Source organism: Falco punctatus (assembly GCF_963210335.1).
Source record: "Falco punctatus genome assembly, chromosome: 1".
Lineage (NCBI taxonomy): Eukaryota > Metazoa > Chordata > Aves > Falconiformes > Falconidae > Falco > Falco punctatus.
This window is the reverse complement of record NC_137580.1, coordinates 4,873,545-4,900,248: the sequence shown is the minus strand read 5'-3', so window position 1 is coordinate 4,900,248 and position 26,704 is coordinate 4,873,545. Positions and strand designations below refer to the sequence as shown.

Here is a 26,704-nt window from a genome sequence, read left to right as displayed (position 1 = left end):
AACTTAAATCTTAATGGGCATCAGCTGCCCAGGTTCACTGGTGAATTAAGTAGTTAGAGGTATAAATCAGTACAGAGTCTTGAGTGGTGTGGACTAATTTACGCCAATCTGAGCATGCAGCGTTCATACCGAACAAGTACAATACAGAAACCTGAATACAGAATGAGGCAGAAAATAATTGCAAGATAAAATCTTGGTTTATAGATCTCTTAAAATATAAGACTAATCCCCAGGAATAAGAACTGTTAAAATTTATGAAGCAAATAAAATATTTGATTGCTAGTTTTTGTAAGGATAGTGTCAGGGTTGTTGGGATTACTTCACGTATGTAAATTTAAGAAAACATTGGGTTCTTATTTCTTAGGAGCTTTTCTAACAAATTTTTGTCATTTAAGCATGCAAAATAAGCCTCTTAATGTCTGCTGTTGCACTTAAAATTAGTGGTAAGGAGTGCTGTTAGTACTATAAATATTCTACATTAATAATATTTTAAATTTGTTTAGAGATTTCATGCCTGTAGTTTCTTTAGGAGAAAAAAACCACTAATATATCTACAAGTACTCAAAAAACCCACCAGAATTTCAAATCTGCTCTGTGCTGGCAGTATGTATGTATCAGTTTCTGTGTTTTGCTTTGAAGTGATGAAGAAAGCATCACACATTCTGGTGTGAAGGGGGAGAGAAAATCCTGACAGAACCTGTAGGCATCTTTCTTGGTTTTGAATTAAACCTTTCTAGTTCATCTTAAAGGAATGATACTTCTTTTGATATTTTAGACAGTAGTATATCACAGTATTTACTGGGGAAAAAAAACACCACAGCAAATATTTGTTTATTATTGGCTGCCTGAAATAGCAGTGATTAAATAACAGTAACTGTCAGCACGCTACAACCTGTAGAAGTTGTGCCATAAACATTACACAGCTATCTGTGGTCTAGTATTCCGGGGTGTGCTTAGGTAACAGGAGGGAATTAAGTAACTGAACAAAACGGCTCCTACATGTTTTTCAAGTTGTGTTATCATGGTTTTATTTCTAACACAAATTAATATTGGATGTTTCTTTTTCAGGGTCTGATTCTCAGTCTTCAGATTCAGGTAAATATAACTGTTATTTATGCATCAATGTAATACCATGTAAGTGGACAAATTATAACAATCTTCCATTATATTTGATTTTATTACTCCATATGTCCACATTCTTAAAGGAAAGCACCACTGAAATTGTAATAATAATTGCAAGCGGTTAAGACCGCAATTTCAGGTCTCATTTGAAAGCAGTATTTCCTATATCACAGTATATGTTGTCAGCAAATGAATTGTTGGGAGAATGCAGAGTGCTAATTTGCCACCTTTAGCTTCAGTGGCACTTGCTGTTTCATTTTTAGTCCCTTACTCAGCTTTGCAAGTTCTGCCCACCCCACGTAGCAGCCTGCTAACATAATGTGTTACTTTTCCCAGCCTCTTAAAATATTTTATCTTCAAATCTGTAACTTGTTGAGGAAGGATAGTATCTCCTTCAATGTTGGGCAATGCCTTGAGGGCTTTTCAGCTCTGAGGATAAAGACAAAACATAGTTGGTTGGTTGGAAAATCAAGGTGTCATTCAGATTTGGAAATAAGATGCATTATTGGAACAACTAATCTGGTACCGTGGTGAAATTTGGTGAAACTGCCGTGACAAACTGGCTTTACGTTAGCTGGAATGTTTTTCAAAATCGGACACAGCTGTGAAGTACAAGAACCTAATTTGTGAAAAATAGTTCAGCCTGCTTTATATGGGAGCTGAAGCACCAGTGTCTCAAAAGGACTCCCAAGGTTAAAATCCATAGTCTGTGTGAATGTTCTGGGGAGATACCAAACTGCTGCCAGCAGCATTGTCAGTGCTTGAGTTTTCTAAATTTTAAAGGTAAATGTTTTGTGAAGTGGCAGGATTAGCCCTGTTCGTGTAACTACCATGGTGATAACAGCAGCAACATCAGTTGCATAGTAGCTAAACTTTTCCACGGTTTAATAGCTGGGTTGCTATGATGATAGCAATATAAAGATCTACTAATCACAAAAAAAAAAATTGTTTCTTTTTTCGCCACAAAAGCTTGGAGATCTTACACTGATGGAAGTAGAGAGACACTGAATGGAGATGCTAGCAGTTCATCTCTTACAGCAAAAGGTTTTAGGAGTGTGCGGCCAAATCTACAAGATAAAAAATCACCAACTCAGGTAAAACCAAACACACCAAGTTTCATGCTTTGCCATTTGTGTGGGGGTTATTCTTGGGCATTAGCATCTGCAGATGGGACACCTCTATGGAACATTGTCCTGATGTCATCCAGATAGTGCGAATCATCTGTTCATATGGGTCATTACAAACTGGTTTACTGCACAGATGAAGTATACTCTGCACAGGATGCATGCCTCCAGGTTAATTACCAGAAATTGTGTTCAATGAACAAGACAGGCAGCTACATAAAAGTAGGTCATCCACAAATAAAAGCTTTCTAGGAGTGTTCCCAGACTTCAAAGAGTATTTATTAATATTTTACACTCAGAAAAATGCATCAGTCATCAAAATAATATCTGAGGATAAAGGTTCATTAATTATAAAATAGACAGTGTTTCTGCCAGTTTTGCAGAGTACAAAGAGAACACACTAAAAATTCCCACCTAACTTGGAAACATTTATCTGTCAAAAAAAGATCAACATACTGCTGTCAATACTCTCTCTGTTACTATTTTAATTCAAAGGTTTAAGAGGCTCTGTGTGTTTTATGTATGTCTGTTACCTGTGAATAATAGCTTGTTATCTAAGATCATGGACTGCATTTTGGAAATTACTTACATATCTGAACAATTTCACAGTAATAATTCTTATTCAGTGAATAATTGTTTTTCTGAAAGAAAAGGGACTATTGTGGGCTCTCTTCTGATCCCAGTTTACTCTGAGCAAATGGAACATCTGGCTTTCTAAACATAAGCTGTACAGCCCTACACAGCAAAGGTGGTGGGAACCTGACCAGTTCAATTGTCCATTGAATTGAGCAATGTTGGGATGAAGCCCTTAAGTTGCTAGTTCCTTTATTTAAAGATAAAAGTCAAACCGAGTTATATCTCCTGCTAACATTTACTTTCTTTCTGTTTCTTCTTCAATGTTACTTTGCTCTGTGTGGATGCTTTTGGCAAATAAGGCACCTCTGCCACCCCCTAGAAAAGAAAGTTTTCGGAAAGCAAGAATTACTAATCACAAGAACAAAACTAATCTCCAGGCAGTAACAACTGGCCCAGCGAAACACCTTCCCACAGATACTGCCTATTACCCTAACGAGAAGTCCGTCCAGAAGACAATGTCTTCTCAGATATCTAACACAAGTGTCTCCTATGCACAAAAGATCATTAAACCACTGACCTCAGTCTCCAGTGCAGGCACAAGCACCGTAGCTGGTATTAGCACTACTCTCCATCATGGCCAAAGGCAACAGTCTCAAAAACGTAGGGTATCTACCCTGAAATTAACCCGGACACGTGACCCAGCGAGTAGGGTTCATTGTAATTCACAGCAACAGCTCAAGCCTGTTGAAGCACCAGTATTTCCACAAAGGCCTCTCTCACCTGCCTGTAGCCCCGGGCCTGAGATACACACAGCATCTCTGTCCATTCAGATAGCTCCCATCCCTGACAATAAAGCAGGGCCTGAAATCCAAGAACATCCACCTAGTATTTCTCCAGACACTTCAAAGATGTCTTCAAAGGATTTGGGACAAAAGTCTACAGTTCTTCCTTCTTCACAGGCTGCAGAATGCCATGTGGTATATTTAATTTTTCCATCTTTTATTTTAGATCATTCATGAATCACTTAATAACAGTCTGTTTAGTTATACTTACATTATCAAAGTTAGACCTTGTGTTTTTTGGGTAAAACTACCTGTCACATGGATCAAAACAGAACTGAACAAAACCTGGAGTTTTTGGAAGGGTATTGCAAAATACCCTGAAAAGATTAACCCAGCTCTGAGCTGGAAAGTAGACTTCTCGGTTCCTCTGTGAGCACTTTCCGGAGTGCAAATGCACAATAAAAATAGTGAACTGTGGGTGATGCATCTGCTTAAGTAGCTCTTCCTGGAGGGGGCTGCATTAAAGCATTATGCCTCCATAGGTGCTGGAAGGATCAAGTATGGATAGAAGAGGATTGGATTGGGGGGCTTTCTACAGATGCAGCTCTGCTAGTTTGCTAGGGCCGCGAAAAAATAAGTTTTGTCAGTTGCTTCTTTCTGCAAAGGCTAGTTCCTGCTGTCTGCCCTGTGCAATAGTGGTTTTTAAAGAAAATGGGTTAATAAAAACTTTTGTCAGACACCTTTACGTGAAGGATCACAAGGCCCTAAGCTTTTAATTCCGTTTCCCCTATGCCTACTGAGACAAAAATTCTTTGTTAACTGTGGTGATCTCATCTAGGAGAAATGGAAGTATCAAGCACACGTATCAAGTATCAAGTGTAGGATCAGAGTTGTCTGAGCAGGGTTTATCGCCATTGAGAAAGTTACCAGGTCTTCACTCTGGAAGCCCCAAGTAACTGCATTAGCTGTAGGATAGTTTTCCTTTCAATTCCCCCTTTCAATTCCCAAGTAAAAATTTTGATCAGAACAAAGCTCTGTGAATTTATATGGCAACAATTTGCAATGCTTCTTTTGAATTCATTAACAAATGGGAGCACAGAAGAATTAATCACATTTGTCCTTCTCAAGATTAGAGACAAAGCTATAATCTTAAACCCTCCTATTAGGCTATGCAAAATTTAGAACATTTTGAGAAAAACAAGTTGCTTTACCCTTGAGAACTGGTTTGCTGCTTAGTGATTGTTGTCAGGTAGAGCGAGTTGGTTCAACTCGAGGAAAAAAAAAAAAAGGAGCCACAGCAAAGAAATCATGTCAGAAACAGTAATGAAAAAGGAGTAAGATCTTTTTCTGGTAGATAGGGGAGGTATGAAGATTATGGGAGGCAGGCTTGCAAGCCTTTAAACATGAGCATCAAGGGATATGGTCAGACAATATAACAGGTGTAGTTGTGGCCAGTACAACTTATGCATGTATGTTTTCACTTAAAAATAGTTTAGATTGTTAGCAATATGATGCATTATATATGCTCAAATAAATTTCTCAAACAGAAAGTAGTTTTATGACAGCCAACAAGAATTAGGGGAAATACCTTTTTTATGATCCGGAATAATACTCAAACTCTAATCAGAATAATGAAAAATAATTTCTCTTCCAGATAAACTTTTTATTTTTTAGAATTTTAAAAGTCAAAACATATGTTGCAATTTCATTTTATTTTAGAATCTGATTTAGTTTCACTCTGAGCTGGCAAAAGTCAGAAAAGTAGCTGCAACTTACGTGATTCTATAGGGTTTTTTTCTGCCTTCTCCTTGGTTTCAGTGCTTCAGTGTGTGGGAAGAATGATCAGAAATTTGGCAGCTGGGTTTCTTTGAATAAAATGATAAAAATTTCAGTTGATCACAGGGATCATTAAGGAATGTAGCCAGCTTTTCAAACTGCATACATTTATTGATCTCTTGCCTGCAAAATTCAGCTGACATCCTCTCTGATGTTCAACTTCGAAATAAATTCTAAAGATTAGTATGAAGAGGTGTATCTGGCACCACAACCGAGGCATGGAGCCAGTGGATTTTGCTAGCTCTGTGTTAAAATACGTGCCTAAAACTAGAGTACAAATCATCGTGTGAGGTGGTGTAAAATTCTGCATCAGGTGAGGTCCCAAATCCAAGATGCCATGGGCTACAGTTAGAAATAAAGGTTACAGTGATGTCTAAAAAGATTTCTTTTTTGACTCAGTTCTCTGGTTGAAATGTTGGAACTATTCTAACTAATGTCAAAATTTATGATCCCCTTTAGCATTGTATCTTGTGGTATTTGCGAAGTTCACAATTTCTCTCATGTAGACAAATTGACTTTCAGTATACTATGCATGATAGTACTTTAATTTGTAAAATTGTTTTAGATTTGAAAGCTCTACAGGACTTCATACACCAGTTGAAGTACTTTTGTATATGCAGATCATAGGTTGTTATGTTAAGCTGTATCCTCTAGGGATGCTCTCAGACTGTAGATTAGGCCCAGCAGGAATGTTCCAAGCTACCGCAGGAATTTTTAAAACCCAAATACATTTAGAAAGTTGCTGTAGAAACAAACAACTCTCCCTCTGCATCTGGGTTTATGTATGTGGAGGAGAATGAGGCAAGACTGGCTAATCATCACTTCTTAAGAGGTGGTAAATGAGAAATACTGCGCACATGTGGGTATCTATGTGTGTAGGGAACGTGTACAACTATATTACGTCATAAAGTATAGAAGGATACAGCCAAGAGAGCGCTTGTGCGGTCTAAGTTCATGTACAACCATTTTGCACTGTTTTTTAATGTATCTTGTTATGTTTGTGCTCCTATTTGCACTTTATTTCAGAGCTTATCTACTGAAACTGTAGGAGCAAGCAGAAGTGTGGTATGACTCACAGAGTGACATTTTGTAAACACTCCTACTCAGAGAAAGGTTAAACCCCTTACAAGTATATGTGAAAAGAGAAGCATTCAAGTTAACTCAATATTAGCTTTTTTACATTATTACAGTCTGGAGAGATGCTGCTGCTCTGTGCCATACTGCAGATATGGGAGAAATAACCTAATCTATTCAGCAGAATAAATTAGTATTTGTTAGTATGAGACCAATGGAGGTAAATTCTGTTGTGCGAATTTCTCACAAGAAAAAGTTTTAAACTGATGAAGAATTCTGAGCTGCATCTTCTGAAATAAACACCTAGTATTTTTATGTTCATTTGTTCCTGGGTTCATAAATGTCCTCTTGTTCTGGACAACCATTCTCTAAAACTGAGGATGCAAAACATTTGTGATGTTTGTTTGAATCCCACGGATGAGTGAACACTTCATTTAGTCCTGATGTCCTGGAGGAATAAAAACTAGTGTAATAGATGCTTATGAAAGTGTTTATTTTGCCAGCCTTATAGCTGTAGACAAGTGAATCAAGAGAGATAAGCCTGGAATTAAAAAAAATTGTTTCTGAATCCGTTTATCTAATACATTACTGTTCGGTAGGTATTGACAATACATTGAGTGATGTAGAAGGGAGAGAAGACAGGTTTCAGTGTTTTGGGGACAGATGGCAAGCAGAGAAAATTGCACATGTTTTCTTTCTGTCACCAGTGTAGTTTTGCACAAGGGCTGAACTCCACCTCCTATACTGAGTTTAGAATAAGAGGGCTAGGTAGTAAAAATGGAATGTAACTTGCAGCATCAGTTTGGAGAATTTGACATCAGCTTTTAACAATTAAAACTAGAGGTATTTTTACCCATTGGTGCAAGCGTATCAGTGTAATTTGATTGTTGACTACTAAACTCTACTTATGTATTAACAAAATGAGTTTATTCACTTATCTACGAGTCTCCTTATCTGTGTCTTGACTGTTGAAGCAAGGCCAGCACTTTGGTGTCATTAGTGATCTCACACAACTCCCCACAGAACTTATATTAAAATCATAGATGACTGGTTTTGAAACCCGTGCTAGGGTCACCTGCCTACTTCATGTTAATTGGGTAGCAAGTGTATTCCTCATTTTACCATTTGATGGAAGGTGAACATTTCTAAGGACCAGCAGAAAGCTGCACTTGAGATCTTCAATTCACTTCAAGGCTGTGATGACATTTCTCTCTCTCTCCACAACCCATGATAATTATGTAGTCTAACTAGTCTTTCATCATTCTAATTGATTAAGTACTTGTTTGGCATTTAATCTGCCTGATTTCTGCTAGCATTTCTTGCACTTTGACAATGACAAACCTAATCTGAAGCACACTGGGTGGAACTGGTATTAAAAGTTTTCTAGAATGCATTCAGCCTTGTCCCTGTCTTATTTTTCAGTGATGAAAAATACGGATTATTAGTAGCCAAACATATCTGTTCACAGTTTACCAACACTCCATGTTTTATAAATGGTGTAAACCGTTTTTATTATTCAAAATATTATTCAAAAATAATGCTGTTTTAAATCGCCATTTCAGCCACTCTTCCCCAGGGTGATGATTGTACCTATAGCAGAATTCTAGAATCCGGCTGAATATTCAAGGTTTACTCTACAAGGCTCAGAAACTTCATGTTGGGAATCACTACATAGAATTGCTGTATTCCTTCTATCTACATTGTAAGAATGACAACTGTATATTCTCTTTAAGAATTTGGCTCGATGAAATCAGCTGTTATTTGCCAAACACAGTGAATTTAATTCTTTAAAAACTCAGTTTCACTAGCTCTCTGGATGCACCCTGAATATCTGTTCTTGTTTTGTCCATCCCATCTTTCCTCAAGCATGCAGGCAGTCTTCTTGGTTCAAAGCCAGAAGGCTTACTAGGTTTCTCAAGTCTCCAAAATTTCCTGTTATTTTAAAAATTTAGATACCAGATTACATAATTTGGCTCAGTCATATGTAACTTCTCTTCTGGCAATGCTGAGAGGATATCTGGTCTCAAGAATTTCAGAGCTTCATATTGGTTCTGCCTCATAATTGTGTTATGATCTCCTGGTTCATGTGTTTTTCTGGAGATCTTGAATTATGACATGGGTGATGAAATTCATCATAAATGATGGTTCTTTCTTCCCTTTATGTATCTATGCGATGAAATTACTCTTTCTTATATGTGTACCTAAATGCACACATGTTAACCCCTGATACGCTATGTTGCATAACCAGATGTTTCACATCTGCATATGATTGCTTCTCATGAAATTATTTTAATAGTATTCCATTGTTCTTTTGAAGTTTCCATTGGAAAATTAGTTATTTCTAAAAATCTTATCTCCTTTTATAATCATACACTCAATTATTGATTTTCTGAGTAAGAAGTAATATGTTCAGATTTACGCTATACAAAGATTTTAGTATGCTTTTTTTTAACTGTATATGTGAAACGTTGCTGTGAGTAAGATTTGGGTTTGAAGCTGTTTGTACCCCAGAGGTCCAGTAATGCCACAGAGTTCTTTTGAACTGTTTGGAATAAGTGACAGATATCTGTTCACATGCTTAAGATTCTTTTCTGAAACACTTATTCATAGGGATGGATGGTCCCATTGACCTCACTAAGGTTATTTGCGTAAATTCTAGTTGATCTCAGCAAGAATTCTGGAACTGGACCCCCAGTGACCTCTCATAAGTAGCACAGTCTGGGTTGTGTTCCAAGTTTTCCATAAGGGCTTTAGAAGATATTTTCAGATTTTGGATTAAAATGCCAAAATGGCATTTTAATCTGATGGCTTGAAACATTTTTTGAATGATTAAAGACATCTGCCTGTTCTGAGCACAGGAAACAACCATAATATTATTGGTAACAACGTGGTATCTGTGACTAATTATTACTTTTTTTAAGTAGTAATTACTGTGTATGGTATCTTACTGTCCTCTGTTTTACATAAATTTAAAATCCCAAACGCTCTTTCCCTGCAGCTCTTGCAGAGTTCCTCAGCCCTATCAAAAGCGAAACCGTTAGTGCTGAAGCAGGCAGTATTTTGACATACTCTAGGAACTGATTGAAAGCTTGTGGCTAATAGGCAGTATAGAAGGATTTGTGCAGCTGTTTAACAAAGATTGGATGCCGGCATGCTTTTCATGTATCCTTAATTCAAAAAGAAATTGCAGATGCCAAAAGCCAGTTTCGGGACTAGTTTAAACCCAGTGTCTGTGTCTGATTTGAAATAACGGAACGTAAAACCTCACACGTTGTGTGGCAGTTTTCAGAAGCACTCTCATGAGAATGTTCCCTTTTATTTTTAAGGAATTATGCTGAAACCAAACTAGCGTGTTTTGTTTCAGTATAAAGTCATCCCTGTCCTGTGCTTGTGCTCCCAGTCTTTGTTGTTCCTCAGATTTATACCGGTTACCCTACCAATCCCTGTGTCCTCTAATATGCGCACACCTTACCCAGTAGGCTGACAGGGTGCTTCCAGAGTGCTTGGAAATTCTAAGATCATCCAAACGTTTTTATCAGCGAGGCAGTGGAGAAGATGTATTCAGTCCCAAGAGGCAAAAAAGTCCACCACCTATTGCTTGCAGATCGTGTGAACCCTCAGTACTAGTGTTTCCGTTTAGCTTGTGGTCCTGCCCATCTGTCTATTACAGTTCATTTCAAAATTATACCTGTCTTTTGACAAAAGAGCGCGCAACATTTGCAGGCTTGCAGATCCCTTTTTCCTCTTACAAACAAAATGATTGTGACGTTCTCTAGCCTCATATTTATGTAAAGTATAAAATAGTGTGAACCTTCTAGAGGCACAACTGCGATCATTAATATATGCAGCACGTTATGAATATTCATCCCCAGCACACTATGGTTTCTGGCATTGCTTCCACTAGTGTTTGATGCATTCATTTCTTTCCTGTTTTCCTAATTTAATATAGAGCGTGGTTGATTTATTTCCTAATCCATGTGAATGTGAACTTCCTCGGGCTGCTGAAAAACTTATGCTTTTGTAATTCTCCTACACACAGCAAGAGGCAAAGGGAAAAGTTTTTTATTCATTTGGTAATCTGTTTCTTTTCTTATTTTTTTTTTCCTCAAATCTCAGCTTGGAAACCAGAAAGTAACTGCCACTGTGATGGAGGTAAATGCTTCACAGACACACAGACAAACAACAACAGAAGCTTCTCCACTGCCTCTTCCTTCTCCTGTGGTACCAGTTAACAGAGCCTCTTTCTCACCAGACAGTGGCACCCATCTAGTACCATTTTCTTTGCCAACGCTTGATGAATTTTTGCCTTCACGCTTTTATAAAACCCCAGCCCTTTCACAATTTTCATCTAAATGCCCATACCTAGCTTCCGAAAGTATTATCCACAGGAACGAAACGGCCTCTGTAAGCGCAGATTCTGCCATGAGTGAGTGCTCCTCCCGCACAGTGAGTGAGTCCTCCACAGCCATTCTAGATGAGCTGCAGACTTGTAGCTATGATACTACTGACTGCTCTGAAACACCTTCCCCAACCTTGAGCCAGATGTCTGCTGTGTCAGATGGCACCACCTTAACCAACACTGCTGCCACTTCTCATGTAATTATGCTTCCTTTTTTCCTCCTCCATTTTGTTCACACAGGTTGTCAAAGCGGAAAAGAATTCAAACTTTTCTGTTAACGCTGTTACGCAGACAAGTATAACATTAGTAGTTTTTTGTGTTTGCAGTAGTCTGACAGTATGTTTTGCAACAGTTGTTTAAAAAAAGTCACTTACAGATTTGGTAAGAGGAAAATGCTACTAAGTCGTTGCACAGTTGTATGGTTCGCTAAGGCATGTCAAACACTTTGCTTAAAATAAATGGAATGGCTGTTCCAAATGCACTAAAAGCAAGCGGTCTGTAGAGTTTGAAGAGATTGGTTTAAAACAGCGTTAGCAACGTACAGGTTTGTGGAGTTTGTAGCCTCCGGGCTACCGCCATTTTTGGTTTATACTAGGTACAGATTTCAATAATATAACTTGTAAATTCATGGCAAATGTTAGCAATATTTAACACAGTTTTTTCCCCAGCCATGACCACTGACTGCATAAAGCTGTTTTTCTCTCCTCTAACTAACCTTTTCCTCTCTTAAGCACAGTTTCTTATAGGAGTGAACTTCATAAATAATCTTGTAATACCCAGGTATCCTATTAATTTTCTCTTGGTTAAGTCAAGAAAAAATAGCATGCAATTAGATGTTTTATACATACATTCACTTTTCTGTACCTTGGTATGCTCATATATGGGTAGAAAGAAGGTATGGAATTTGGGTCAAATCCAGATCACTGCTGATTTCTTTTGAGATTATCTGCATGATTAAAATGAGCCAGAACAAAGCCTTCATTTAAATTGAGCAATTCATTGCTGAATTACAAAACAGAGAGATGTTCTGAGACCAGAGTTTTACTGGGTCACAACACTGTTCAGACTTTGTACAAGTACTTCAACATGCTATCATTTTCAAGTCTGAAAAGAACAAACCATGTAGACATCTTTTAAAGTTTCATGTATATTCTGTAAAAAGAATTTTGAGCCCAGACTTGCACATAGTCACCTGGAAAGTCAGTGATCCGTTGTCAGTGCTCTTGATGCTGTTAAAAATAACAGGCATGTAAAAGCTGTCATTCCTAACTCTCGTAACAGCTTTGAACCATAATCAATACAGACTGGGGTGTGGAAGTAAGGCACAATTGCTACATGAGCATTTACTAGCTATGGGAAGCATGGAACATTTATATTTTCTTCTAACCTACTTCTAAAATAATCAGCTAACTGTATCTGTTTTCTTTGAGCACCATTTTTGTAGCTTAAGTGAACCGTCCTTCCCTTTTTCTTTTTTTGGGGTAGTCTCCCTGGTGAGAGGTATTTACGGTCAGGTCTGACCACCACTTTCTTAGACACGGCAGGGATGAGCATAACAGTTGTGCAGTATTAATGGATGAAGAGAAAGGATGAGTCTCCCACCAAAGGACAAAAATCCCTAAGAATCTAAGACCACTAAAGCCCCACGGAAATTAAACTGCTGGCAAGAGCTACCTCTGCAGTGTAAAAAAGTCTTCATCTCCCACCCTCTGTAGGGGAGGGCCAGATGACTGTCAATGTATCTGGGAAATAAGAAAATGATGGGGAAGGTGGCACATCCACATGTGCTGCTCGTGGGTTTACTCCTGTAATGGTCTTCATCCTCAAAGAGGACTCATGTTGCTTTTGTAGATTAAAACGGCGGAGGGAGCAATAAAAGTAATACAGGATTGTGCCATCCAGCACTGTGCCCACACAAGGTGGAACCATGCTTCCAAAGACGTCATGTCCCCGGTGGGGATGCTTGTTTGTTCTCAAGGTCCTTATTGAGAGCTTCGGCAAAAAGGGTTTACAGCAGAACTTCTGAGATGAAGAAACAGCATCAGGAAGAGCTGATTTACAACAAATTTGTAAAATATTCCAGGCAGAAGGCAGGGATAAACATAAAATGGCGCTTAATTTGCCATACTTTTAGTCACTTTAGATTACAGCTTCTTTGAAAACGTGAAGTGTGAGAATTGTAATTCTTGTTTGGGCTTATGCTTAGAATTGCAGTTAAAATTGGAGAACAGCTGATTTTGGAAAATATTTTTTCTGATTCTATTCCAATTATGAGCATTTCCCTTATAAAGTAATTTTCATGCGTTCTTTTTGTTTATGTAGTTTAAAATTGTGGAATCTAATGGAAACTTGGAAATGGAAGTACACGTTAGATTTTTGCCTTTACCCAAGTGCCAGAACTGTCTTTAACTTCAGGAACTGATCCCTGAGTATTTTAGCCTGATTCAGAGTCTTGTGGCCAGGGCTGTGCTGTGCACAGCACTGCTCAGACATCCATCGTGGGACCTCTTTCCCTTTGCTGCTGGTTTCAGCAGAGAGAAAAGAAAGTTAGAAAGCCGCTCCAAATAGGTGCTTTTCTCTGCTCTGATTCAGAAGTCCAGAGAGCTACTCTTTCTGATGCTCAGGCAAATTAAAGGAAGTATAAGCCTGATACCTCGAAGGATTCTTTGCAAGAGTTTGATTGCACAGCAGCAGCAGGTGGCTCTGCTAGCAGTGGAGCCCAGGTGAAGTACGCTGGAGAAAAAAATAAATGGAGCCTAGGGAAATGAAAGAGCATGAATTAGATGAAGATTATCTTCCCAGTTAGCTGGGGAATAGGTGCATTTTGGCAAAAAAGTTATTTTCTTGTATCATCTTATTTTGCCACAAAGGAGATTACCTAAGAAAGTAAAAGATCTAATTCACGAATAGGCGTCCTAAAGATTTTACTTCCTTGTATAATCTGGGAGCAAACTCTGTCACCTGAAACAAAAGCATTACATTCTCAGATTGAAATGTCAGTAGCTCCCAAATAATTCCAAGGGCAGGAGAGGCCCTTGAAACTTCACAAAGTTATCTTTTATAGCTAACCCTCTCACCAGTGCCAGATGCATCAGATAAGCAAATGCAGCAGCCACCTTCACAGAAACCTTCCTCAAAGAGAGTCATTAGGAAGTAAGAACTTCTAGCTGAGTTGAGATCTTCCCTAAGGCCTTTATAAGCAAACCCAAAAATGTCATATACGGACATGCCATATATATGTTTATGAATGATGCACGTCAGCTACTTGTATGGATCCTGTTTTCATTATATTGTGTACTTAGTGTAAGAGCCTTACTGTCTAATCCAGCTATTTGGTAAAGCCCATCGCAGAGGTTTCTTAATTTTTTATTACAGAAATTCATAGGAGTAGCTTTCTGGTCTACAAAGAGCTCCTGCTAGTTCTGCTCCTCTCTTCAGAGAAACAAAAGCTATAGTAAATTAGTAAGAAGGAGTAAGATTCTGAACATAGTTGCACCCATCCTTCCCTAGAAACAAACTTTCCCAAAAAGACAATATGCAGGAAGAGAGAATGGGTGAACTGCTGAAGTAGGGTATGGGTGGCGGGCTGCATCTAGGGACCTCATCTGAAATCATGGCTTCATACCTCTTGAAATGCTACCTGTGAGCTCGTGTAGCTTTTATATTCTTACTCCAAGTTCCCTTCATGGGGAGGATGGTGTGAGAAAAGCCAACTTAGTTTGCATTTTGGTTCTTGACTTTACTAAGAGATGAAACATTTAAAGAAAAAAGTTTTAATGGAGACATCACCACAACGCAAACTTTTCAGTTCAGTTCTGAAAACGGGTGTCCTTAAAATTGAGGAACCTCTGAACGCACCTAAGACCTCATGTGATATCTGCTTAGGAGCTAGAATTTGTTTTGCTGTCTTAGCTATTGGAGGCTGAGACATTAAAAATTTCAAATCAAATCAGTAATCTCCAAAATATAAATGCATACAAGAGGTCACGAACCATTGCACTTTTAAATATAAAAATAATATGCCTTTTAGTAATGATTTTTACTTCTGCTTTACTGCTTCAGATAGTTTCATGTTTTACAGCATGTTTTAGTTCTTTTGTTATATAAAATTGAGCAAAGTTTGTAGCGCTCTGATTTTGTTCAGGTTTAATGAAGAATTCTGCATTAAAAAGAGATGTTGCAGAGACCTTCCCTCCCTTTTCTGCTGAAGTATTGCTACCCTCTGATTTCATTCAGTGCTTTCTCCGTATCTCTGTTTTAATCCTGCAGTACTCCCCATAAAAGTGCTACAGCCCAGATGTGGGGATTCTAAAGCTGGGGGCAAGGAAGCAGGTTGTTTCAGAAGTACCTCTTGTGTCTAAAGCCTAAATGGCTTGTGATGCTGCTGTACTGCTAGTTTACTTAGCTTTCCCATTTTATATATTTGACAGTTTTGTTCTGTTGTCTTGTGGTTGTGGTATTGTCTTTTTATTGGTGCTGTTTATTTTTGTTGTGATAGATTTCATATCAGCATCCCATAGTTACTCTAGCTGGCTTTAATTTTTTGAAGAAGTTCGGCTCACTCTCTTTAGCTAGTCTTAATGAGACTCTTCCCTTCAGTCTGCCCAGAAGTTCCCATTAATATCAATAGGGCTTGAGCATGTGTATTAAGGGAATGTGTCTCTTGGAGTGAGTGAGCAGTGGTAGGCAGCCTTTGTCGCACGATGAGAGGAACTTTCACTGCCATCTTCACTTTATATTGCTGGCAGACCTCTGCAGACCTTGATTGTGCCATCTTTGTTGCCTTGACCGTGGTGGTTCCATCACCTTCCCATGACTTCAGCATGCTTCACACACAGCACTTAGAAGGAGAGAAGAGGGGAGGTACAAGGTATAGAAGGAACACATTCTGCTCCCCTCGTGCCGAGTTTTGTATTTCAGTGAACACAGATGCCGTTATGGCTAGGTACCTGACAACTGGTAATTGTTGTGTGGCTGACAGTCTTGCATCACTCTCTGTTTGGGATGGCAGTCGGAGGGCTTTGTGTGTAGTTTAATGGGATATTGTTTTGTTTCTCTCAGGCTCAGATCACAGTGAATGGGAACTCTGGCACTGCTGCCAGCCCAGTGAGTCACTTTCAAAGGCCTTTTTCCCCTTCTTCAGCTTACCCTCCACCAGCTTCGCTCAATTCCAACATTGTTATCATGCAGCATGGCAGGATGATGGGTAAGCCTCACACAGAATGTTTGCTTTATACATTATACAACATATTCCAATTCATGTGGCAAAGACTGCAAACAATTGCTGAGTGCTTCGTATCCATAATGAAGGTGTTGTCTGTTCATCTACCTTGGGAAGTAAATGCAAAAAAACCCAGCATTTATTGATAGATACAGTAGTGATCATGAGCTGGAGTTGCTGTTAAGTTTTATTACTTAGGTGTGTGAGTGACCTCTTGCCACCTTTCTACTAGCTTTGCCGAGGAAAAAGCATATAGCAAAGTAGCTCAACCCGTGCAGCCCCTTCAGATTTTGCCTTGAAGAAACCAAGGGTCAACTTTGTACATTGGTTCTCCCCACAAATTCCGTAATATTCAATGGAAATACTGCCAACAAAGGGATGGGCTACAGGCTTTTAAACACCTAAAGTCATGTCAATCTATAATTTGTTTATGGTTGGGGGTTTTTTTTAGGGTATTAGTTAAAAAAAAAAGAAATGTATACATGTTCAGCCTTAGAAGGGTGCTTTGCCAGTATAAACCAGTTTTGCCAGAACAATCATTTGCTTGCTGCTTTTTCTACTAGTTAGTGTTTTGCATATTCAGATAAGATTATACGTGCAAAATAATTTGAATGTGATCCTGAAGTTTACTTTTTTGTTGTGCATGCAGGGAAATTAGGTGACACTTCTCATTCTGAGCCTTATAGCTTAGACAACTGCTATCCCTGTCATAGTGATAAGGACAAAAACTGTATACAAGGGTTTCTCCACATCCCAGAATACTAGATTCTTTGATTGCTTCTAGTTTGCTGATCTAAAGACCTATCAATTCTGGTTTGGATATACCTGAAATAAGTAAAGTGTTTTCCCATGATTTTTACTCTTGTGTGATGCGGAAGTTCTGTGTTCCACAATAACGACCTGACTTAATTCTCCTTGCTCACTTAAAAATGCTACTGATGGCCTCAGTTTGAGGTCTATGAAGAATGAAGGATCAAATCCAAAATGTTTTCTAAGTTTAGCATCATGCATTTTGGGAAAAAGGCCCAAATATTCAGACGTTTGCCACGCAGAGTTGCCCCTCGCCATATATGTGTAGCACTGAATTATTTACAGGATTTCAAACTTCTGTAAACAGCTCAAACAACCATGCTAAATCCAGCTCTCTGCAGTAGAAGTGAGCTGAAGTATTTGAATTAAAATTAGAGCTTTCAGTCACCAGAGCTCCTTTTTCCAGATTATACTACAATTCAAATATTTTACTTCAGAAGAATCAACAGATGTTAATGCACATGAAGGGCAATTGTAATCTTCACCAGTACTGTTAGAATATTTATTTTTACTCACTACATTCGTTTATCCTGTGGTGGAAATGTCACACAAGCACTGTACCTGCTTTTGCAAAAAAAGATGATTCGTCATAGCAGCCTACTAATTTACTGAAACATGCTGCCTGAAGTACATCATTTGCAGCCATACGAATTTTCGCGACATATCCCAGCAGTGAGGTGTTTTTTGTTAAATTACTCTGAATTTTAGAAAGAAATGGTAGTAATGACTTATTAGTTTTGTTAATTACAAAGGAAGATTTGGGGGAGAAGGGTCGAAATATTGCAAGTCACCACAAACCAGCAGCAGCCTGCAGGGTTCACCCAAATTATCGTAGGTGGATCATCAGATTGCTCTACAGATGCCAAGTTACTGAGGTCCATTTTTATGGACTATAGAGGCACTTAAACATACCAACGTAACTTTAAAGGGTGAAAATTGTGTGTCAGAATTTGTTTTTAAAAAATATTCATGCATCAAATGTTTCTAAATGTGTGCCGCGTAAGTCTTTGTGGAGGGCTGTTTGGAATCTGTTCCTGTGATTAACAAAACAGCGATTTTCTAGTTTGCTAGAATGCGTGGGTGGTGGGGGGTTGAAATTAGATCACTACTTTCAAGGAATGGGTAGGAAAGGTGCAAGAGTTTGATTTATAGGAAAAAGGCTGCTGCCGCTTTCTCAGTAGATTTTGGTGGGGTTGTGGGTTGGTTTTTTTCTTTTTTTTCTTTTTTTTCTTTTTTTTCTTTTTTTTTTTTCTTTTTTTTTTCTTCAGCAAGATGCTATGAAAAAGTACACCTAATCTAAGAAGATCTGATTTGAATAGCCTGTCTGGTCCTTAGATAAGTTTATAATCCTGTTAATGTAACATTAAACAGGGCAAAGCCCTAGCTAAGATGATTGTGGTTTTTAAAGTGTTGTATATGTACTGTGTGTATATATATATATATATGGGGAAGCATGTTACAACTGCAAAGTGTAATTATTGTATCGTTATACAATATTCTGTCATGTTATCTTTACAGAGTCCACAGAGACATACTCACAGCATGTTCAGACTGTTGGCAGTACCACCACCACCAGTACAATACCAATCTGCAGATCCTCAGAAGAAGAAAAAAAAATTACAGTCATTAAAGCTCCACATTATGCAGGGATTGGCCCGGTGGATGAATCTGGAATCCCTACAGCAATTAGAACGGTAGGAAATTCTGGGGAATCTGTGTATGAACTCATACAATGAATTGATTGTTGTTAATGGGTTTTTCACATTCTTCTAGTCTTATATAATGTGGAATACATTGTGCGTAATCAGCGAGCTCATGAATATAATATTGTGTGTTGACGGAAAAGGAGAATGCTGATGGGAGCATAATTGGGCAACCTCATGTTTCTAGCTTTAATTAGAAGTAGCCAAAACTCTGTGTCTCTTTCTTGCTTCTCTTGTAGTTCTTGCCTTTTGGAGATATGAAGTAATTGTGTTTGTTTTGTTATTTCTAAAGTAAAGTTTATACATGCTATATATGTGTGTGCATACAAGTATACAGATAGACAGTGTGTGTGTGTATATAAAAATCTCATGTTTTGCGGTTTTGGGGGCAACGGTTCTTATGTCATCAGGGTAGTGTAGGAATGAATAGTTTTGTTGTGACAATGATCTAAGTGACCAGCATTTTCATAGAAATGCAATATATAATCATTTTCCGCCTTGAGTGGCATGTCAACGAATAGCGTGGAAGCCCTTTCATTGTGACTAGCCCAGTTTTGATCATCTGCCACTAGTCACTGCTTGAGTGGTCCCAGGATGCCGAACTGAAGAGTTTTGTTTTCACCATGCTAAAGCATTCTTTCCACTCTGCTGTCAGGGCAGCCTCTTCTGGCTGGTCCAGAGAGCACAGTGGCAGCTGCGCTGGCTCTGTAAGGAAGTGCTTACTGGCCTCCCCAGCCAGAGAAGAAGTGCTGTGCTAGACGGAGAAAGAGTAAGAAGAGTGGGAGCCAGGATGAAGGCAGCAGAGCCCTTGCAGGTGAAGTCTTTGTGAGGTGCAAGGATGTAGCAGCTGTTGGATGTATCCCCTCTGCTAATACTGATGTACGGGGCTGTGTTCTATTGCCCAGAACTGCTTCAATGGATTGGAAACTTAGGGGGAAAATCAGGAACTGATGGAGAAAAGCAGTAGGAAAAATTCAGAATAAGTGGTAAGATGGGGACAATTTTGATAAGAATGGGGGGAAACTATGGCATTTCTTGCTCTTTTTGACATAAAAAGTAATATGATCAGAATCTTTTAAAAATGAAGAAATTTCTTTGCAGCAATGCTCTAGCTTCCTACCCCATTTTTATGTAAATAGTCCCTATGCTTTATATAGGATAAAGTAGGGGGTTTTGTTCTTTTTTTTTTAATAGCAGATTGATCTAACAGGGTCCGTATCAGTTATATAAGATTATAACAGAAATCCCCCTGAAGTGTGCTTAACAGAGTTGGCAATCTGCCAGCGTGTATTTAACTTTTGGATTATATGGTCTGAGTCTCTCCGATTTTCTCCTAAAAAAAACATAATGAAATTTGAATTAGCACATTTTTTTCAGCTGAACTTGTTCTGGGTTTTGTCATGTTTTGATTTCAAAATATCCTGTAGCTTGTAAACTTATTATTATAGAAATCATTCTCACAATGAGATATATGAGTTAAAAGATTATGCTAGCGTGTGTATGTCTGTCTGTGTGTCTGTCTGTGTGTGTCTGTGTCTGTCTTGTGCTACTTTGTGTCCTTACTCTGCTTCCTTAGGACTTAGCTGAAAGTGAGATTGTTTTCAAGATACTGATTTGAGATTACGTTTTAAATGTGCACGAGTATATTTGATCCCCATGTATCCCAGTCACGTAAGAACAAAGCTGGTATAGTTACCAGCCAGAGACTCAAACATGCTGTACCTTGAAACCTCTCAGCAACGCAGTAGTATGCAGAAACGTGCAGAAGTGCTATAACTGCATTTCCCATGAACAGAAGAAGGTAGGATATGTCATTCGCTCTTTTTCTGAGGTCAGTGGGCAATCCAAATGGAAATCTCCCAGAAAGTTCAGCCTCGCTCCATCTGGAGAAAGAAAGAAGTCTTCAAATTAGTTGACTTTGTAATTCCATGCAGTATAAAAGTTTCTTATTCTTCCATCTTTATAAAAATGGCAACAGTCTATCAAAAAAAGCAGTAAATGCAGATTCATGGGCGATAGGTAACGTATGTGATGTTCCCAAACGCTATTGGTACTCAAAGGTAAGCTTATAAATAAGAACTTATTTATCTGTAAGGAAGTATCTGTATTCCAGATTTGGAGTGCTTTTCAGGAGTAGAGAGATTTTTCAAGCTGTGGTTATCTCCTCCAAGTCTGTTCTTCCTCTCAGAACATAGTTTGTGACAGCTGTTTAACCAAGGAAAGCAGAGCGATGTTCTCTTCTTCTTTTCCTGCAAACCCTCTCTGTCCAAAGCTGCTGAGAGGGGAAGGATTCCTGTACAGCTTTCCCATCTCTCAGAACCCCCGTGCCATGTTAGCATGTTCCTTCCATACCACTTGAGCTCCTGCCAGCTCTGGGAAGTGCAACTCTGAAGCCTGAAAATTCAGATCATTGTTAAGTTCTGCCACCATGCCAAGCCCTGCCCCAAAGATGCTGAAATTGCGAGGCATTAAAAAGGAAGTCTTTGAAAAGGGACGGTAAAATGCTGTTCACTCAGAAAAGCCTTCAGTCAAATGGCACCACCAGAGTTTACCACCAACAGGGTCACAGGAAAGGAAAAAACAGATTCATGGAAAGCAGTATGACTGCACTGTTTTAGACTAGCCAAAATGATTCCTTCATGTCTAATCATCAGAATCAATCTGTAGACTGAGAAGGCCTCTGTTTATGAAGAATGGAGGGGGGGAAAATCAAGTCCCACCAAATTTCTTTTCCATCCTTAGTGATGCAATATTTTAGCTTGAAAAAAACCACCACAGAAGGTCCACTGAAAGTCATACATGCCTCCTTTAATTGCATACTTTCTGATGGATTATTAGAATGCTTGCAGCGATTATGGGCTCTCCTAAGTACCAACTGCTGGTATTTCTTATGTCCTCTTCGTGCTGTTTGGCTGAGTGTTCATTCACGTATGGTGATACTGTGCTCCAACGTTTAATTGCAAGAACTATAATGTCTGCAAAGCAGGATGGCATCTGAATGGCTTCGTACATTGTGAATGCTGTTGATTCCTCAAAAAAACGTTGGTATGTGGGATTAGTGAATATAAATTGCAAAAAAAATACTTTAAAATAGGATTAGTTAAGGAATAGAATAAATCCATCTGGTTTATAATGGAAAGCCAAATTATTGTCTGAGGTTTTAAACCCCAAGGGTGGGGGTTGGCGGAAGAGATGATGAGAGAAGAGTGTTCAAATGTTCAGAAAGATTTTGGGAGACCACCTTCTCTGGTCGCATGAGAGCTTCTTCATACTTTATCTCTATGTGGAAGCCTCCTGTGCTTTTGTGGAGGACCTGACTCACCTGGCAAACAGATACCTACGTGCCTTTGTCCCTTGACAAGCAGTAGGGTTATGGAAGTAGTATTTATACGCTGTTTCCGTTCTGTTCATCTATCACTGATTTGAGCTCTGTTGGAAGACTCTTCTTGGCCCAGTACAATCAGAAAGGCAGTTGTGGTATCACGGGACCACTGCAATTTCTGCTGCTGTGGGAAATGAGGAGTACCGTGGAGGCTGTGGCTATCACCATGAAGTCCTGTAGACCTTCTGGACTTCCCTGTGAACTTTTGAACGTACATGATCTTGGAGCACCAAACAGCATACTTGATTCTGATCTAGCTAAATTATTCTTACCAGAGTTCTGCTAGTGTAGATGTTTAATGCCTTTAGGGAAACAACGTTAAAATGGTCCAAATCTGCTTCTGAATATATTCTCTTTGGCAGAAGTCAGGAATATGTTGGTAGGTGGGGGAAGGGACTGGATTGTGTTACAAAATTATATGTCTGTCATCTCTATCTTGCAAGCAGGTCTGGGTAAAAAGCAAACCTTCCACTTCAATTTCTTTCTTCTCCAGCAGATCCCAAATTCCTTCAATTGACTGTCAGCTCTTCTTTAGAGCAATTCTTTGTTGGTTTTAAATGTCATTTAGTAGCAATTTTATGAGAACTTATATTGATTCCTCAAAGTATGGGAGCATTTTCTACCTAGTCCCTTATAATAAGAGCTCACCATTGTTAACAAAAAAAGATTATGTACAGTAGCTGTAACAGGTATTTAGGGCAGAAGTGTGATTCATTCAAGATGGCACAGAGCCAGGTGAGCACGCTAAGTTCCCTCCGTTTTGTAGAGAAGAATTTGTGGATTTTCACTTTTCATGGTAAAGAGCAGTGGGCAGGGTGACTGCAGATTTAGTATTAGCTAATGCAAGGTAATGCACATCAAGAGGGGTCTTTTGAATTACCCCTGTGCACTATGAAATTTGAAGATAATTTTGTACATCTGCGCTAAAACTTTTGCTTTTCTGACTGCTGTGGAAAAAGTAAAATTTTAGGACCTAAGAAGGATAAAACTGAAAATGTTTGCCTTTGTGTTACCTCCTTTTCTGAAATACTGTCATCCTATCTCAAAGAAAATGGCAGCAAAAGAGAAAATCCAGAGGGATAAGAGATAAAAATGATAAGAAGCATGAGCAAATGTTGATATGAGGAGAGTTTGGGAACTTTGGGATTGCTTAGTTTACAAAAGTAAGGATAAGTTTAATGAGTGGTTATTGAAATGTATATTTTATTCACTTTTCTCAAAATAGAAAAATAAGTTAAGTTGTCCGGAAAGGGAATTTAAAATTGATAAAAGGAAGTACTGTTTGTTTAGAATCCAAACATTAACTCTTAAATATAACGTTATCTTACTTATTTTCTCAGAATTATTCCAAAGTTTTTCTGCATTATTTAACAATGAAATTTTGAAGATATAAGTTGGAAATTGCCAAGAGTTCAAAAAAACCTTTTCTTACACACTGGTAATTGTAGTTGCTGAGGCATTTGTATTTCCCTGTAATGTATCTAGCTTTAATCATTGTCCAGTATAGGGCACGAAGAAGGTACACTCTTGACCTGGCACTGACTCCTGTGTTCTAACAGTTGTACCCTCAAGATCAGAGTCCAAAACTGACTTGGTCTTCAGTGTCTTCCAGAACTTGTTACAGGAATTCCTAGATGAAAAGCATAAGTACACCTTTTGAAATAGATGGTACACCTTTTGAAATAGGTGGTATGAAAATGATTATATTAAATAGGGGATAAAACATAATAGACTTTGTATCCAAAGAACATTAAATGTCTGATTGCATCTGTACACACAGGTATTTTTAGTTCTTTGTTAATTATTAAAAACTTTATTTTATTTAGACAGTTGACAGGCCGAAGGATTGGTACAAGACAATGTTCAAGCAAATCCATATGGTTCATAAGCCTGGTAAGTATGCTTTTGTCTTTGCTGGGTGGTTCTCAGTGGCATTAAAAGCTGTAGTGTTTTGCATTTTGATTTGTCTGCTGTGTGAAAACAGAAGTGTTTATCAAGTGTCAGGTAATGAATCAAATCAAACGGGTAAATTCAATGACAGATTTTACTGCAGAGCACGCTATTTTCCTCTGCTAAAGGCTGAAAATCTCTAATGAGTTTGTTTTCTTACTAAAGCTAAATAAAACCTGAAGCGATTAGGATAGGTGTGCAGCCTGTATGATTCCGTGTCACTGGGGAACTCATGAAGTGATCCTTATCTCCACTTTAAGGGTTAAGAAATTGGCCACTGTACATCTCCTACCATACCAGCTTTCTTTTGGAGAGCTCATGTGTTAGAACAGCATGTGCTAGTAAACAGACTGTTTTAAGGATACGCTTTCTGTCTGAATTGCATTTTTTTTATAGAATGTCTTATTTGGTTTTGCTGAAATGGAGCTTTGGTGTCATCGCTAGTGTTAAATGTCCTTTATCATATCAAGATTGTCCACCAAGGATGCCAAGAAACTGTATAAATGGCAATGATGCTCATTAGACCTCTGGAAGGAAAGAGACTATTCATCTGAAGTAGAGCTTTGCATTCAGTATGGTCACACAATGTTAGTGGGAGAATAAAAAATGTAAGCAGGGAAATTAGGGAAATTTTGGCTTACAAGATCTATGTTGAGCACTGATCACATAGTAGATATTTGAGGATGCTTTTTGTGATAGGAACAATAATGTAGTAGTTTCTTGTAGAGGAGAGCTGGCAAAAGGAAGAAATTGAGCTTGGGGAAGGGAGGAGAACAGACAAAAAGCTCTAATTTGTGATTCGGTGCCAACAGTAAGGACACAATGTGGATGGCGTGACCAGAAGATACCATTTTACCGATAAGGTGGTGGGATGGTAAAAATAGGCTATGGTAAGTATAATGGGAAGAGAATCTTCACAAAAGACCTGTGAGATGAGGAAAAGAAATATGGGGCTGATCGCCTACCAATCATTGTTTGTATTTGCAAAAACAAAGCTGCATGGCTGTGATAAACTGGCATGTATTGCACTACTGTAACATGTGTATTTCTTTTTATAGATGATGACACAGACGTGTATAATGCTGCATATGCATACGGTACTGGTAGGAATTATTCCCTCACTTCAAAATGAGTCTTTTGTTAATGTCAGCAAGTAATGGGGTAGTTAACTATTCATGCTTGCTTTTATAATGCTTATATAAACACTTTTTATCATCTTGTTTGATCTCAGTTGGTGTTTTTTCCATGCCTTTTTCACCAACTGAAACAAACTTTAATTTTGGTTTCATTCTTGCCACTGAAATGAATTGCAGCTGTGGGCCTCTTACTGCAGATGGAATACACTGTAATGCTGTAGTTTCTTGATTACCTTGCATTTATTTTCAGTAGTGATTGTGAGTAACACAGCCTTTCCTTATAAAAATGAAAAGGGAACTATGCTGTTCTGCTCTAATGCTAATTACTGACATGGGAAGACAAAAAGGTTGTAGTGAAAACACCTCTTAAAATATGCAGTAAGAGTGCCTAATAAAGATGATTCTGTGTTACGATCTACGAGTTTTTGCTGTAGGCACTGGTGTTGATATTTAGCTGCAAGAAAGATGTATTCATCTAATAAATATAATTATGTCTTTCAGAAGATTATAACCATGTGGTAGAATTATTTACAAAACCAAAAATGGAAGTGTGAATAGACCACATGTGCAAAAAATCCATAGTGCCTTGTGCAAAAATGCCATTCGAAATTCTTCTATTTCGGTGTTTGTTGCGTTCAACATGCTCTCATGCCTTTTTTTGTACTGTTGAGAGCATTTGTTGTGGGTCAGTTGTTTGCGATCTGTTTGGACTCTTGTGATCCTCTTCAAGTTATCTTACTGCCTAGTTGTCCCAGAGTAACTAATTATTAAAACAATGGAAAAATGCATTTCTGCCTCTTCACTTCCCTCTGAACACAGAACAACTGAGAGGCAGGATGAGCCTGGGGATTAATTACAGCTGTCATTAACAGCTCTGATAGACTTATATACAGCCATTAACTTCTCCCCTCCTCAAATTAATCATTAATTTATTTTAATTATACTGCACTTTTTCTATGTGTTTGTAGTTTTACAGAGAAATATATAAAAAGTATTCTAATGAGCTATATAGTATACAGCAATGTAGTTTTAGAAAATGCATTTACACATTTTTGTAACCTTGCAGCTCTGTTGAGCTACTCTGAGTTCTTGTAGCTTTCCATGTTGTGTTTTATTAACACTCATGCTGTGAATATTTCTGGGTTTGTTTTATATTAGGTAGCTACAGTCCATCCTTCTCTGCTCAGGCACACCCAGCTGCAAAGACACAGACATACAGACCATTGTCTAAAAGCGCTTCTGACAGTAGCTCTGATGCCTTTAAGGTCTCATCCCCTTTACCACCTCCACATGTGCCACCTCCAGCACCACCACATCGTCTGAGGGAAAGGTCTATACCAGAAAAGTAAGTTAGCGTATTTTCAAAAAGTGTTTTTGGTATGTACAGTAACCCAATTACAGGATATCACAAAGGATAAAATAACAGCTGTAGAATAATATGACTTTGAGGACTTTATTCAAGGGACAGTCAAGCAATGAGGGCGAATCTTCATCAGTAGTGTGGGCATCATGCATGGTGCTACCATTTCTTCAACATGCTAAAGAAGTGTTTATTCCTACAAGTGATACCACCATGAGCATTTAAAGAT

General features: G+C 38.4%; 2 protein-coding genes across 2 annotated transcripts in view; both read left to right on the top strand.

The window, feature by feature from the left end:
• LOC308058258 (uncharacterized protein) overlaps positions 1–9,011 on the top strand; it is a 102,951-nt gene extending 93,940 nt beyond the window's left edge. The window contains exons 5-7 of the mRNA XM_080373798.1: positions 1,069–1,095; positions 2,092–2,216; positions 3,182–9,011. Of these exons, the coding sequence (XP_080229924.1) occupies positions 1,069–1,095; positions 2,092–2,216; positions 3,182–3,841 (812 nt within the window). The 3' untranslated portion in view covers positions 3,842–9,011. The remainder of the gene's footprint in view (positions 1–1,068; positions 1,096–2,091; positions 2,217–3,181) is intronic.
• A 9,637-nt stretch (positions 9,012–18,648) lies between these two features.
• The window catches only part of SORBS2 (sorbin and SH3 domain containing 2), a 58,435-nt gene continuing 50,379 nt past the window's right edge, over positions 18,649–26,704 (top strand). The window contains exons 1-4 of the mRNA XM_080373816.1: positions 18,649–19,461; positions 23,856–23,922; positions 25,038–25,082; positions 26,274–26,460. Of these exons, the coding sequence (XP_080229942.1) occupies positions 19,438–19,461; positions 23,856–23,922; positions 25,038–25,082; positions 26,274–26,460 (323 nt within the window). The 5' untranslated portion in view covers positions 18,649–19,437. The remainder of the gene's footprint in view (positions 19,462–23,855; positions 23,923–25,037; positions 25,083–26,273; positions 26,461–26,704) is intronic.